The sequence below is a fragment of the Rhinopithecus roxellana genome, chromosome 18, assembly GCF_007565055.1.
Source record: "Rhinopithecus roxellana isolate Shanxi Qingling chromosome 18, ASM756505v1, whole genome shotgun sequence".
Classification (NCBI taxonomy): Eukaryota; Metazoa; Chordata; class Mammalia; order Primates; family Cercopithecidae; genus Rhinopithecus; species Rhinopithecus roxellana.
In genome coordinates this window covers 62,254,948-62,268,374 of record NC_044566.1, presented here as the reverse complement: position 1 = coordinate 62,268,374, position 13,427 = coordinate 62,254,948, and the positions used below count along the sequence as shown (strand labels likewise).

At 36.5% G+C, this 13,427-nt stretch overlaps 1 protein-coding gene across 5 annotated transcripts in view; it reads right to left on the bottom strand.

The window, feature by feature from the left end:
• The window catches only part of KATNAL1 (katanin catalytic subunit A1 like 1), an 89,877-nt gene that overhangs the window by 27,743 nt on the left and 48,707 nt on the right, over positions 1-13,427 (bottom strand). For all 5 annotated transcript variants that reach the window (XR_004054666.1, XM_010367086.2, XM_030922090.1 and 2 more), the window contains exons 5-6: positions 2,177-2,304; positions 1,680-1,785 (exon numbers count right to left, since the gene is read on the bottom strand). Coding sequence is in view for 4 of the 5 variants with exons in the window: in XM_010367086.2 (XP_010365388.1) it covers positions 1,680-1,785; positions 2,177-2,304 (234 nt within the window). In the remaining variant the exon portion in view is untranslated. The remainder of the gene's footprint in view (positions 1-1,679; positions 1,786-2,176; positions 2,305-13,427) is intronic.

Sequence of the window (13,427 nt, the reverse complement as noted above, 5' to 3'; positions counted from 1 at the left end):
GACTCATTCCAGTTCTGAAATTCTGGAATTTACGTTTTGAGACAAATTTTATAAACCTGAAAAATTTCTGAGGTCTCCTTATTTTCATGTATTCTTTAAAATACATTTATCAGCCTTGAAACAGTGGCTCATGCTTAATATCTCCGTCTTTTACCTCTCTCACAAGCTTCAGCCCTATATTTCTTTTTTTTTTGAGACGGAGTCTTGCTCTGTCACCCAGGCTGGAGTGTAGTGGCATGATCTCGGCTCACTGCAAGCTCCACCTCCTGGGTTCACACCATTCTCCTGCCTCAGCCTCCCGAGTAGCTGGGACTATAGGCGCCCGCAATCTCGCCCGGCTTGTAATCTCAGCACTTTGGGAGGCCAAGGTGGGCGGATCACTGGAGGCCAGGAGTTCAAGACCAGCCTGGCCAACATGGCAAAAATCCAGCCTTTACCAAAAATACAAAATTTAGCTGTAATTGTAGCCACTCAGGAGGCTGAGGCACAAGAATCACTTGAACTCAGGAGGCAGAGGTTGCAGTGAGCCAAGATCACGCCACTGCACACCAGCCTGGGCAACAGAGTGAGACTCAGTCTCAAAAAATAAATAAAATAAATTTATTGTCCCATTTTAGTAAATAATCTATTCTCACAAATCCCTAAAGAATTCAAACATGATCTTTTAAAAAATAATAATAGTTCTAGTCAAGAATTTTATTCTGCTGTTGCAGAAAAAAAATTATTTGGTCAGGAAAAAGATTATTTAGAAATATATCTCATTTTCTTAAGCCAGTTTGCCAATAAATACCACAAAAGCACAGCAAGGACAAAATAAATTCATAAAGTCAGATATTTTGTAATGACATAAGAAGTGGGTTTTTTTTTTTTGTTTTTGAGACGGAGCCTGGCTCTGTTGCCAGGCTGGAGTGCAGTTGCACGATCTTGGCTCACTGCAACCTCCAATTCACGGGTTCAAACGATTCTCCTGCCTCAGCCTCCCGAGTAGCTGGGATTACAGGCACACACCACCATGCCCAGATAATTTTTGTATTTTTAGTACAGATGAGATTTCACCACGTTGGGCAGGATGGTCTCGATCTCCTGACCTCGTGATCCACCCTCCTCAGCCTCCCAAAGTGCTGGGATTACAGGGGCGAGCCACGGTACCTGGTCAAGAAGTAGTTTTTTAAAACACAGCTAAAGACCTCTGTTTAGAAAAAACGTTTGTGAAAACTCAAAATATAGCAAATGTAGTCTATAAAATAGTTAACAATGAGCTTCAAGTCAGTGACAAGTAAAACAAAATAACCATCAATGAGAAATATTCCAACTTCTGAAAAATAACTGTTTGATCACACCTTTCTTCTATAAGACTATGCATTATTTCTGCTTAATCTGCTTAACTTTTTATTTACAGAACCATATATCTAGAAAATTCTTAAAGCTAATCTCTAGCTCAGCATCCCTGAGGGAAGTGACCTCAAGACTACATAGTTTCAACACTCTAAGCCCATCTCTCCTACTATGCAGATGTAACACATCACAACTACAAATTCAAATCCAGATGTTTTGGGTGTATATAAACTTCTCCCAACCTTTTCAAAATGGGTTAAATACATCAAAAACTACAGCAATGCTGCCTTTCATTCTGATGCAAGCAGCATTTTTATACCAAAACCAATTTAATAAATTCTCACCTTCCATGGCCTTCTAATCCCTTTGAAAAAGTCAGGCATCCACATTGGAAGAACAACAGCTTCCCTTAGCAACTTCTTAGCTTCTTCCAGATCTGCTATGTCATCCCTTTGAAAGAACAGCAAAGTTTCATAATGTTTATTCAGGGATCTTAGATTTATGGTCAAACCTAATTCTTCTAATTTTTTTTACTTACGAAATTATTCTCTTATTAAGAACATTATTCTAATTCTTACTGCATAAAAACATCAGTGAAAACATTAGTTATTAATGAGGACGTGCCACTGAATTAACAACTTTTGTCAGTTATATATCAACTTCAAATTAACATGTAAAATGTCCTGGTTACATTCGACAGAACTCTCCCGTCAATTCTATACTTTCATATTACAGAGGTGGTCATAATCAGATTAATGAATAACAAGAGAAAACTCACACCAAGCCAACCTATAACTTGTGTTCGCCTCTACTTTAATTCAATAATTTCAAAGACTCTAACCAATGAATGCTAGGATTCCTGGATACAATGTCTCTTTCAAGGGCTTCCACCAGATCCTTATCATAACCAGCACCATCAAATTTTGGCATTTCACCATCACTTGCACCATCTTGCATATTCTTCCTTCCCTGGGGATAGGTATAAAAAAAAGTACTAGTCAATAACTGGATAATTTAGTTAACATCATTACACTTTGAAAACATTACAATGCCATCACTTTCTAAATAATTTTTTATTATTTAGATAATAGTAATTATAAATATATAAATAATAAAATAATAATAATTATTATTTTAAGGTAGTATTTTCTGATTACTCAAATGCCATTCTCCTCTATGTAATTCATCAGAAATACATGAACTGGTCAACTTTATTAAAAACTTCAAATCTACATTCTTGCAGGGACAGTTGCAGGTAAGACTAAACATCCTTGCTAGATCCCAAAAGACTGGGAAAGCCTACCTTTGAACTGGTAGATGCAGAAGATTTCCACCACTACTAGAAAACATTTTGAATATTAATGTAGAAGGATCTTTTTAAATGGTATTAAGACCATTAAAGCAATATACTTTACCCCAAATTCTTCATTTAATAATATCGTTGTTTTAAAAGGAACTATATGCTATGATTTCTATGGGGTTCTGCCAAGATTTACACAGCTTTGAAAAGCTTTAAATGAAATTTACTTATTTGCCAGAGACAGTCCAACTATGGAAATACTTCAGCAAGCATAGCCAAGTGCCTCCCCAGAGCTTTAGCCCCAGTTACTGCCTAGAGTAAAAATGAAACAAGAAAATGGCCAAAATGAGTCAATCTCCTAAACTTCAACCTCAAAAGAGACAAAAGAACAAGACAAACTTCTCTAATCCCACTTCTGAAATAGTCAAAAGGCTCAATCATAAGTGCTGGGAGGAAACTAAATGGCTCCTTTGGATAGATGCTCTGGTTCCTTTAAGCCACTACGAAGTGACCAAATGGTATTCTGGTACTTCAACCAAAAAACCACAAATTATTTCTGGGCAGTATGGCAGCAGTATTACATTTATTAGTAAATTTTCAGGAAGATTCTTGCATTCCAGATGACAGGTATCAATATTGACACTATTAAAAGGAGTAAATTTTTGGCACCTACACAACAAATACATCATCAACATACTTAAGCTTAGGCTAGAGTCACATTTTATAGTATGGATAGGCCAAGGTTACCAAGTCATATTCAAACAACAAATGGCTAGGAACATTCTGTAATCATTTTAAAACTATTCTAGAAATGTATCAACAAAGAATACAACAGAAACTGACATATCTGGAGCTTGAGCCTTCATATGGCATTGTAATTTATATTTACCAAGTTAAAATTAAAATTTCATTTTAATATGAATGTCCAAGTGGCCGGAAAGAACTTAATAAACACTACATCAGGAGAAAGAAAAAGCTGCATGCCTATCTGAAAGTAATAGCAGTATCACAGGATTTTTTGCGCATCTTTTACGTGCAACACATGTTATTGCGCATTAGGTTTTAGAGCAGTGAATGAAAATGCATTATCTGCCCCCATCAAGCATCTAGTCCAGAGGGGGAAACAAATAACAAGTAAATAAAGCAAAAACACACATAAACTGTGAAGTGCTGTGAAGAAACCTGAGCAGCCAGGATAGATAAAAGGTATTGCACAGAAGAAAGAGGTTGAAGATACGGGCAGAGGTGGGTCTGGATTTCTTCCCCCTCCTATAGAGGATGGGGTAGAGAAGGAGAATCTAAGAAGTAAAAGCCTCTCGCTACGCAGAAGGAGAAGTGTGTGTATAGGCCGGTTAAATGACCTGCCCGAGAACCCAAGGTTTCTCAGTGGTACACATGAGACTTGAATACAGATCGAGTACCACACACAAGATTCTGGAAATGTTTTCAAATCAAAATGGTGAGGTTATAAAAAACAGACGTAAGAAAACTAAGATTAATTTGGCCATACCAGGAAATCAGTAAAATGGGTGACAGTTATTCTTCATAACAAATACTTAAATTAGAATATAGATATCAAATATAAACAGCTAGATTAAACGCAATACCTAAAGGAAACTATTAAAGGCAATAAAGCTAACCTCCCCCAAGATATTATTAAGTGTACATAAATAATACTAAGTACAATGTCACTGAAATGATCTTACAGTTCTTTCCTTAGATTCTCATGTGAGTTGACTAACGTCAACATTAGCAAGAATTTGATTTTTAGCATGAAGGTTGATATACTTTTTTTTCTCATGAAAGCAGAAGACTTTAGCTTCTTTTTACTAACATCGCAATTTCCAACATCGAGAAAGCTTTGTTACTCATCTTTCATTAGTGTTGGATAATCTTCTGTTTGAGGAAAACTAGGCTCAAAGTGACTAACAATTAATGATACAGTCTGCCCTAAAATGCAAATTTGTTTACATTTTACTATGCAATCTCTCACACTGGCAGATTAAGTGAAACATGATCAGTTACTAGCTCTGGGTCTTGCATTTTAAGAGAAATGCTGATAAATTACACCCAGGGAAGGATAATCAAGATGATAAAGGATTCAAAACCCATGTCGTATGGAGGAAGACCAAGGAAACTAGAGAGATATAAGCTGAAGAAGTAAATCCTAATGGGGCAATACAACCAACAGGCCTATTAAGTATTATGCTCAAAAAAAACCAAAGCAAGGGCCAGTAACAAAAGATACAGATTTCAGATCAGCAAAAGAAAGAATTTTCTAACAATGGATTCTGTCCAACAGACGAATCAACTCATTAGGTAGTAAGCTACCACGCATCGGAAACTACTGGCCAATTAGTAATAAAAATCACTGGGTCATAGTCACAGGGATGTCTAAGCTGAATTATAGCTGATCTTTTTCCTGTAAAGCCACTGCCTCTCACTTGCCTAATTTATTCATCTGTTGCCTGATTTCAAAGGCCCAAAGAAAGTACAAAGTTTCTTGGAAATCTCATTATTTTTCTTTCTTTCTTTCTTTTTTTTTTAAATTATAAGTTCTAGGATACATGTGTGGAACGTGCAGGTTTGTTACATAGGTATACAAGTGCCACGGTGGTTTGCTGCACCCATCAACCAATCATCTACATTAGGTACTTCTCCTCATGCTATCCTTCCCCTCATCCCACAGCCCCCAACAGGTCCCAGTGTGTGATGTTCCCCTCCCTGTGTCCACGTGTTCTCATTGTTCAACTCCCACTCATGAGTGAGAATATGCAGTCTTTGGTTTTCTGTTCCTGTGTTAGTTTGCTGAGAATGATGGCTTCCAGCTTCATCCATGTCCCTGCAAAGGACATGAACTCATCCTTTTTTATGGCTGCATAGTATTCCGTGGTATATGTGACACATTTTCTTTATCCAGTCTACCATTGATGGGCATTTGGGTTGGTTCCAAGTCTTTGCTATTGTGAATAGTGCTGCAATAAACAAACGTGTGCATGTGTCTTTATAGAATGATTTATAATCCCTTGGGTATATACCCAGTGATGGGATTGCTAGGTCAAATGGTATTTCTGGTTCTAGATCCTTGAGGAATCGCCACACTGTCTTCCACAATGGTTGAACTAATTTACACTCCCACCAACAGTGTAAAAGCGTTCCTATTTCTCCATATCCTTTCCAGCAAACCCTTCAAAAAACCAATGAATCAAGGAGCTGGTTTTTTGAAAAGATTAACAAAAGAGATCGCTAGCCACACTAATAAAGAAGAAAAGACAGAAGAATCAAACAGACATAATAAAAAATGATAAAGGGGATATCACCATTGATTCCACAGAAATACAAACTACCATCAGAGAATACTATAAACACCTCTATGCAAATAAACTAGAAAATCTAGAAGAAATGGATAAATTCCTGGACATATACACCCTTTCAAGACTAAATCAGGAAGAAGTCAAATCCCTGAATGGACCAATAACAAGTTCTGAAATCAAGGCAGTAATTAATAGCCTACCAACCAAAAAAAAAAAAAAAAAAAAAGCCAAGGACCAGATGGATTCACAGCCAAATTCTCCCAGAGGTACAAAGAGGAGCTGGTGTAATTCCTTCTGAAACTATTCCAAACAATTTTTTAAAAGGGACTCCTCCCTAGCTCATTTTATGAAGCCAGCATCATCCTGATACCAAAATCTGGGAGAGACACAACAAAAAAAGAAAATTTCAGGCCAATACCCCTGATGAACATCAATGCAAAAATTCTCAATAAAGTACTGGCAAACCAAATCCAACAGTACATCAGAAAGCTTATCCACGACGATCAAGGCGGCTTCATCCCTGGGATGCAACGCTAGTTCAACATACTGAAATCAATAAATGTAATCCATCACATAAACAGAATCAATGACAAAAACCACATGATGATCTCAATACATGCAGAAAAGGCCTTCGATAAAATTCAACACCCCTTCATGCTAAAAACTCCCAATAAATCAGGTATCGATGGAACATATCTCAAAATAATAAGAGCTCTTCATGACAAACCCACAGCCAATATCACACTGAATGGGCAAAAGCTGGAAGCATTCCCTTTGAATACTGGCACAAGACAAGGATGCCCTCTCTCACCACTCCTATTCAACACAGTATTGGAAGTTCTGGCCAGGGCAATCAGGAAAGAAAAAGAAATAAATGGGATTCAAATAGGAAGAGAGGAAGTCAAATTGTCTCTGTTTGCAGATGACACGATTGTATATTTAGAAAACCCTATTGTCTCAGCCCAAAATCTCCTTAAGCTGATAAGCAACTTCAGCAAAGTCTCAGGATACAAAATCAACGTGCAAAAATCACAAGCATTCCTATACACCAATAATAAGAGAGCCAAATCATGAGTGAACTCCCATTCACAACTGCTACAAAGAGAATAAAATACCTAGGAATACAACTTACAAGGGATGTGAAGGACCTCTTCAAGGAGAACTACAAACCACTGCTCAAGGATATAACAGAGGACACAAATTAATGGAAAAAACATTCCATGCTCATGGATAGAAGAATCAATATCATGAAAACGGCAATACAGCCCGACGTAATTTATAGATTCAATGCTATCCTCATCAAGCTACCATTGACTTTCTTCACAGAATTAGAAGAAAAAAAAAAAAACACTTTAAATTTCATATGGAACCAAAAAGAGCCCATATGCCAAGATGATCCTAAGCAAAAAGAACAAAGCTGGAGGCATCACACTACCTAGCTTCAAATTATACTACAAGACTACAGTAACCAAAACAGCATGGTACTGGTACCAAAACAGATATATAGACCAATGGCACAGAATAGAGGCCTCAGAAATAATGCCACACATCTACAACCATCTGATCTTTGACAAACCTGACAAAAACAAGAAATGGGGAAAGGATTCCCTATTTAATAAATGGTGTTGGGAAAACCGGCTAGCCATATGCAGAAAACTGAAACTGGACCCCTTTCTTACACCTTATACAAAAATTAAGATGGTTTAAAGACTTAAACGTAACACCTAAAACCATAATAACCCTAGAAGAAAATCTAGGCAATAGTATTCAGGACATAGGCATGGGTAAAGACTTCATGACTAAAACACCAAAAGCAATGGCAACAAAAGCCAAAATTGACAAATGGGATCTAATTAAACTAAAGAGCTTCTGCACAGCAAAATAAACTATCATCAAGAGCGAACAGGCAACCTACAGAATGGGAGAAAATTTTTGCAATCTACCCATCTGACAAAGGGCTAATAATATCCACAATCCAGAAGGAACTTAAACAAATTTACAAGAAAAAAAAACAAATAACCCCATGAAAAAACGGGCAAAGGATATGAACAGACACTTCTCAAAAGAAGATATTTATGCGGCCAACAAAGAAAAAAGCTATCATCACTGGTCATTAGAGAAATGCAAATGAAAACCACAATGAGATACTATCTCACACCAATTAGAATGGCAATTATTTTTTTTTTTAAGTGATTTTGTATTCTATTTCGTATCTGTGTTAGTCCCCCACTTTCATGTTACAATTGATAACTAAAACCCATATATTGCCTACTCAATGTGCCAGGTACTGTTCTAAGCACTGGATATATATTAACTCTCTTATTAATCCTAAAAGTCCAAGGAGGTAGATACTCTTATTATCTCCATCTCATAGATGAGAAAACCAAGGCGCAGAGAGGGTAAGTAAATTGCCCAAGGACACGCAGCTAGATCCTAGGGAATACAGCTCCAGAATCAGTGCTTTCAGCCACTCTGTACTCTAGCAAACTGCTGCACACCCCTGGGCTACTCTTACCCCAGCGTGAGAAGCAACACAGGAAAAGCTAGACAAGGTTTCTAAATTGCATCCCACTCTAAGACTTTATTATTTTACAAAGTAAGGTAGGTTAATAAATGCAAACAGTGCTTACTAATTTCAGTATCATGCCCTGCATTTGAGTGTTAATACATTTAAATTGAAATTATGAATCCATAGCATTCTGCACACCTATCAATATACATGTTATTTCAACAATATTTGCCAGTACTATGTGCCAAGCACTATTCTAGGCACTGGGGATATCGCAGTGAACCAAACAGAAACCCCTGCCCTCATGAGACATATATTATTCAAATTAGGAGGCACAATATATTAATAAGTAAAATATATAGTAAAACAGAGACAGAATAGCAAGTTCAAATGTGTCACAGTCAGCATATACTGCACAAGTCTGAAGAACAACACAGAAATCAACAGAAAGAAATGAGATGAGGGGAGAAAGAAGATGAGGTCAAAGAAGAAATGGATGCCAGACTATGTAGAGCCTTGGAGGCCATTATAAGGACTTGGCATTTAATCTAAGATAGGAAGCCACTGAAAGTTATGAGCAGAAGAAAGACACAATCTGACCTATGTTTAAGAGGAACTCTCTGGCTCCTCTGATGCCAACAAGCCCGGGACGATGTGTTCTCTCATGTTTTATTTTACACTTTCTGTAGTATATAGAATGGTTAAAATGAGTGGTAGAGTCTGAGAGAGGATAAGAAAAAACACACACGGCTATTAAGGCCCCACATTTAATCTTACTATATAAGAAATACCAAATACCACATTAAGTAAGAGCTCATGCACTCCTATTAAGATAGCCTTGAAAGTGGAAAACTTAAGATAGCTCAATAAGGATATACAAATTCTAAAATCAAGAAGCTAAAGCACTCTCACTTGGCAAGGCTGAAATACAGTAAGACTGTTCAGTCTAAGAAAAATATGTGTATTAGTCTTCTGAATAAGAGGTTAAAATATTTGAACGCAACTCTTCCTTTGACCTAAGACCTCATCCCCGTCAAAGACTAAGCTGACATTTGCACAGGAAAAGAAAATCAACAGTGGGTGAGTAAAAAACCAGAATAGCACACATTTCCACAAATGGGTTTAGAATTCTAAATCACAAGTTTGGTCAAATAGTTACTTAGATATTAAAACTACTTTACTAGAATCTAGTACAACAAGGTAAAAAAATAAATAAAAACAAAACCCAGCACTATAAATTAGCTACCACCACAGACAAAATGTGTGGAGCAACTTAATATTCAAAGGCCAGAACAAGGTATTTCTTAAAAACAAGTCATAATGATACAAATAGCCAATGAACATATGAAAAAGCTTTCAATCTCATAAATTATCAGGTAAATACACAACACACAGTAAATATCCTGGGAAAATCACAATGAGATATGATTATGCCTAAAAAAGACAGACAACATCAAGTGTTGCCAAGGATGTGGAACCAACTGAAACTTCACCCCCGTAGGTAAGAGGGAAAACTTGTATAACCACTTTGGAAACTGGTGTTATTCACTAGTTTAACTTATGCATAGCCTATGACCCAGCAGTCCCACTCCCAGGTATAGGCTCACAGCATATGCATATATATGTCAAAGGATAAGCAGAAAACCATCCAAAGCAGCATGACTCACAGGAGTCTCAAGCTAAAAGCAACCCAAATATCCATTAGTAAGAAACAGATTTGAACTGTGACATACTACTACTATATGACAATGAAAATAAACTACAAATATATACAACACCAGGAAATAATCTCACAAATGCATGTTGAACAAAAAAAGCTGGACACAAAAGAATACTTGCTGTACATAAAGTTCCCAAATAGGCGTAATTAATTTATGGCATGAGAAATCAGAATAATGGTTACCTTTGGGAAAGAGGTAAGTGGCAAGGATTGGGAGGGATCATGAACATGGCTTCTGGGGTGCCAAATGTTCGATTTCTTGACCCCAGAGCTGATGGTTACACTGAATTACAAGGCTTACATGCAGTGAGATGCTGAAGCTGTTTCTTACTAGTTTTTAAGTGTCAGCTACTAAATTTTCAGAAATTTTGTGAGCCAGCTGTGAAATGCACCCACTAATAAATATTAAATTACACAAACTTTGAATAGGTTATATTTTTAAAAAAGGAAATAAATACTCGAAACTCCTCACATCCTAATTATTTCACTATTACCTATTCTCTTGAGGTTCCATAGTTTATTGCATCTCTATGGTGGAAACACCATACAATGGTAGGCTGCTACCCAAACTCATCTCAACTATGAGTTCAGTGACATGATGTTGAAATCCATCACACAGATGGTATTTACATCACAGAATTAGCAAATGCTATAAATCAGGGCTTGATTTATTGTTTTCCTAACTGCCTAGATTTAGAAAAGTAATGGGGAAAATGTTAATAATGCAGACTAAACTTAAAAGCATGTCATTTTTGCTGTTACACTGTAAATAGCACAAAAAATCTGATTCTTCTTCCAGTATTTGAAAACTGCTCAAGTCATTGATCGATGAGTGAAGCTCTAGCATGTTTTTGTTTCACTATCATCTTATTCTTTAATGTGTATACACACGTACACCTTTTTTTCATAAAAGTAGTTATTAATATACACCACTGGCTAGATTATCATAATTCATCAAAAAAGCACCATTAAAATTTGTGCACTTTTCTTCAATAAAAATATTTTTTATGGAGTCACTGTTCATTTGTATAATCAATAGCTCTCAAAAGAATACGTCAATCTAGTTTGCAACATCTCTCCATATCAGATATCCCTAGACTTACTCATGAGAAGGAAAGCCTTCTCATGATAAATGGCCATTTGTTATGTATAATTCAATGAAATAAAGTCCTTTAACAACGTCAAAATGAATTCAGAGAATATAATTTACCGTCCTTTAATCTGAATTCTATTTAAAAGTATATATAGCTTTAATCATGAGATAATGGAAGTACTGCTCATTTCACTGAGTTAATTAACCATAAAACTATAATCTTAAAAATACTTGAGAATCAGAGTTTTATAAATTAAGGTTATAAAACAAAAAACATTTCTTCTACTACCTGATATTTTACTTTTAGATTATCCTTCTTAAATAAAAAAATCCTTTCGCTACTTCTATGTATATTTCTATTTGACTCTAAGTTTAAACAGCAAAATAATAATAAATCCGATTTTCCCAGGTGCTATGGTCTAAATGTTTGTGTCCTTCCAAAATTCATGTTGGTATCTAAGCCCGAATGTGATAGTATTAGGAGATGGGGTTTTCGGAAGGTGGTTAGGTCAATGAGGTTTCTGCCCTCATGAACAGAATTAGCGCCCTAACAAACGATTCCCAAGGCAGCCTGTTGGCCTTGGGAGCATCCTGTAAGGACATATAAGACGGTGCCATCTAGAAGGAACAGACCCTCAGCAGATACCACATCTGCTAGTGGCTTGATCTTAGACTTCTCAGCCTCCAAAACTGTGAGAAATAAATTTCTATTCCTTCTCAATTACCCAGTCTAAGCTATTTTGCTATAGCAGGAAGAAGAGACCAGATACATTGAAATAAAACTGAAAAAAATATAACTTAAAAGTTAATTCATTCAGGCCAGGAGTTACATTTCATTAATATTTGTATTTCTAGCACCTAGAATTATTACTGACACAAAATGTGCACTTAATAAAGATGTGTTCAACAAACAGAGTACTAGTTAGACTTATGGCTGACCCTGCAGACCTCAGGGGGAAAAATGATAAAGCCTCAACAACGGATCACTATGCAAAATGACTGTTACTTACTGAAAAACAGCATTTTAAGCTGGGACCTAACCTGAAGCCTGTCAGTAATTTTGAAAAAGAAAAAGAAAAAAAGACATAATCACTCTCAGAAAACAAACTGGTACTGTTACAAGAAGATAGTAAGCATTTTCAAATAAGAGGCTGTATAGCATAATGATTAAAAAACTCAGGTATTACAATTAGACAAGGTTCAAATCCTAGTTCGCCATCTATCTGCAGTTAAGACTTCAGTGTCTCAATTTCTTTACACATAGAACAGGAAAAGTAATGCTGAGCTCACAGGATTATGCAGGGATCAAATAAACCAATAAATGTAAAAAGCTTCAAAGAGGGCTTTTTTTGGTAGAAAGCTTCAAAAAGGGTAAGTGTGCTCAAGAAAGACTAACATTTGCTACTACTGCTATTATTAGTTGTTCCATCATACAGTTCCCAATACCAAATTAAAAATCCAAAAATATACCAGGGACCTTAAGCAAGATATGTCTAACTTCTCTTATCCTCACTTTTTTTACATCTATAAAGTTAAGTACATAGAGTGCTACAGCAGCTTTCAAAATTCTGACCCAGACATAAAGTAATAAATGCATTCTGGATCATGAGCTGGTGTACATAAACGTATATGAATAAATTTGTATATATTTTATAAATAAATTTTTATCAAAATAATACTGTACTTATTGGCAATAAACTCTGAATTTTCTGTTCTTTTCTAGTTCAATTTTAAAGCTGGTAGCAACACACAAAACTGATCTTAAGAAAAACAAATACAATAAACACTGGGGACCCCCATACCTCTGAGGGTACTTCCAAACAACATGAATTTTCCTTTTTTTTTTCTGAGACCGAGTTTCGCTCTGTTGTCCAGGCTGGAGTGCAGTGGCAGGATCTCAGCTCAATGCAACCTCTGCCTCCCAGGTTCAAGCGATTCTCGTGTCTCAGCCTCCCAAGTAGCTGGGATTACAGGTATGCACCACCACACCCAGCTAATTTTTGTGTTTTTAGTAGAGACGGGGTTACACTATGTTGCCCAGGCTGGTCTTGAACTCCTAGGCTCAAGCGATTCACCTGCCTCAGCCTCCCAAAGTGCTGGGATTACAGGCGTGAGCCACTGCCACTGGCCCCAACACTCATTTTCAAATCAGCTTT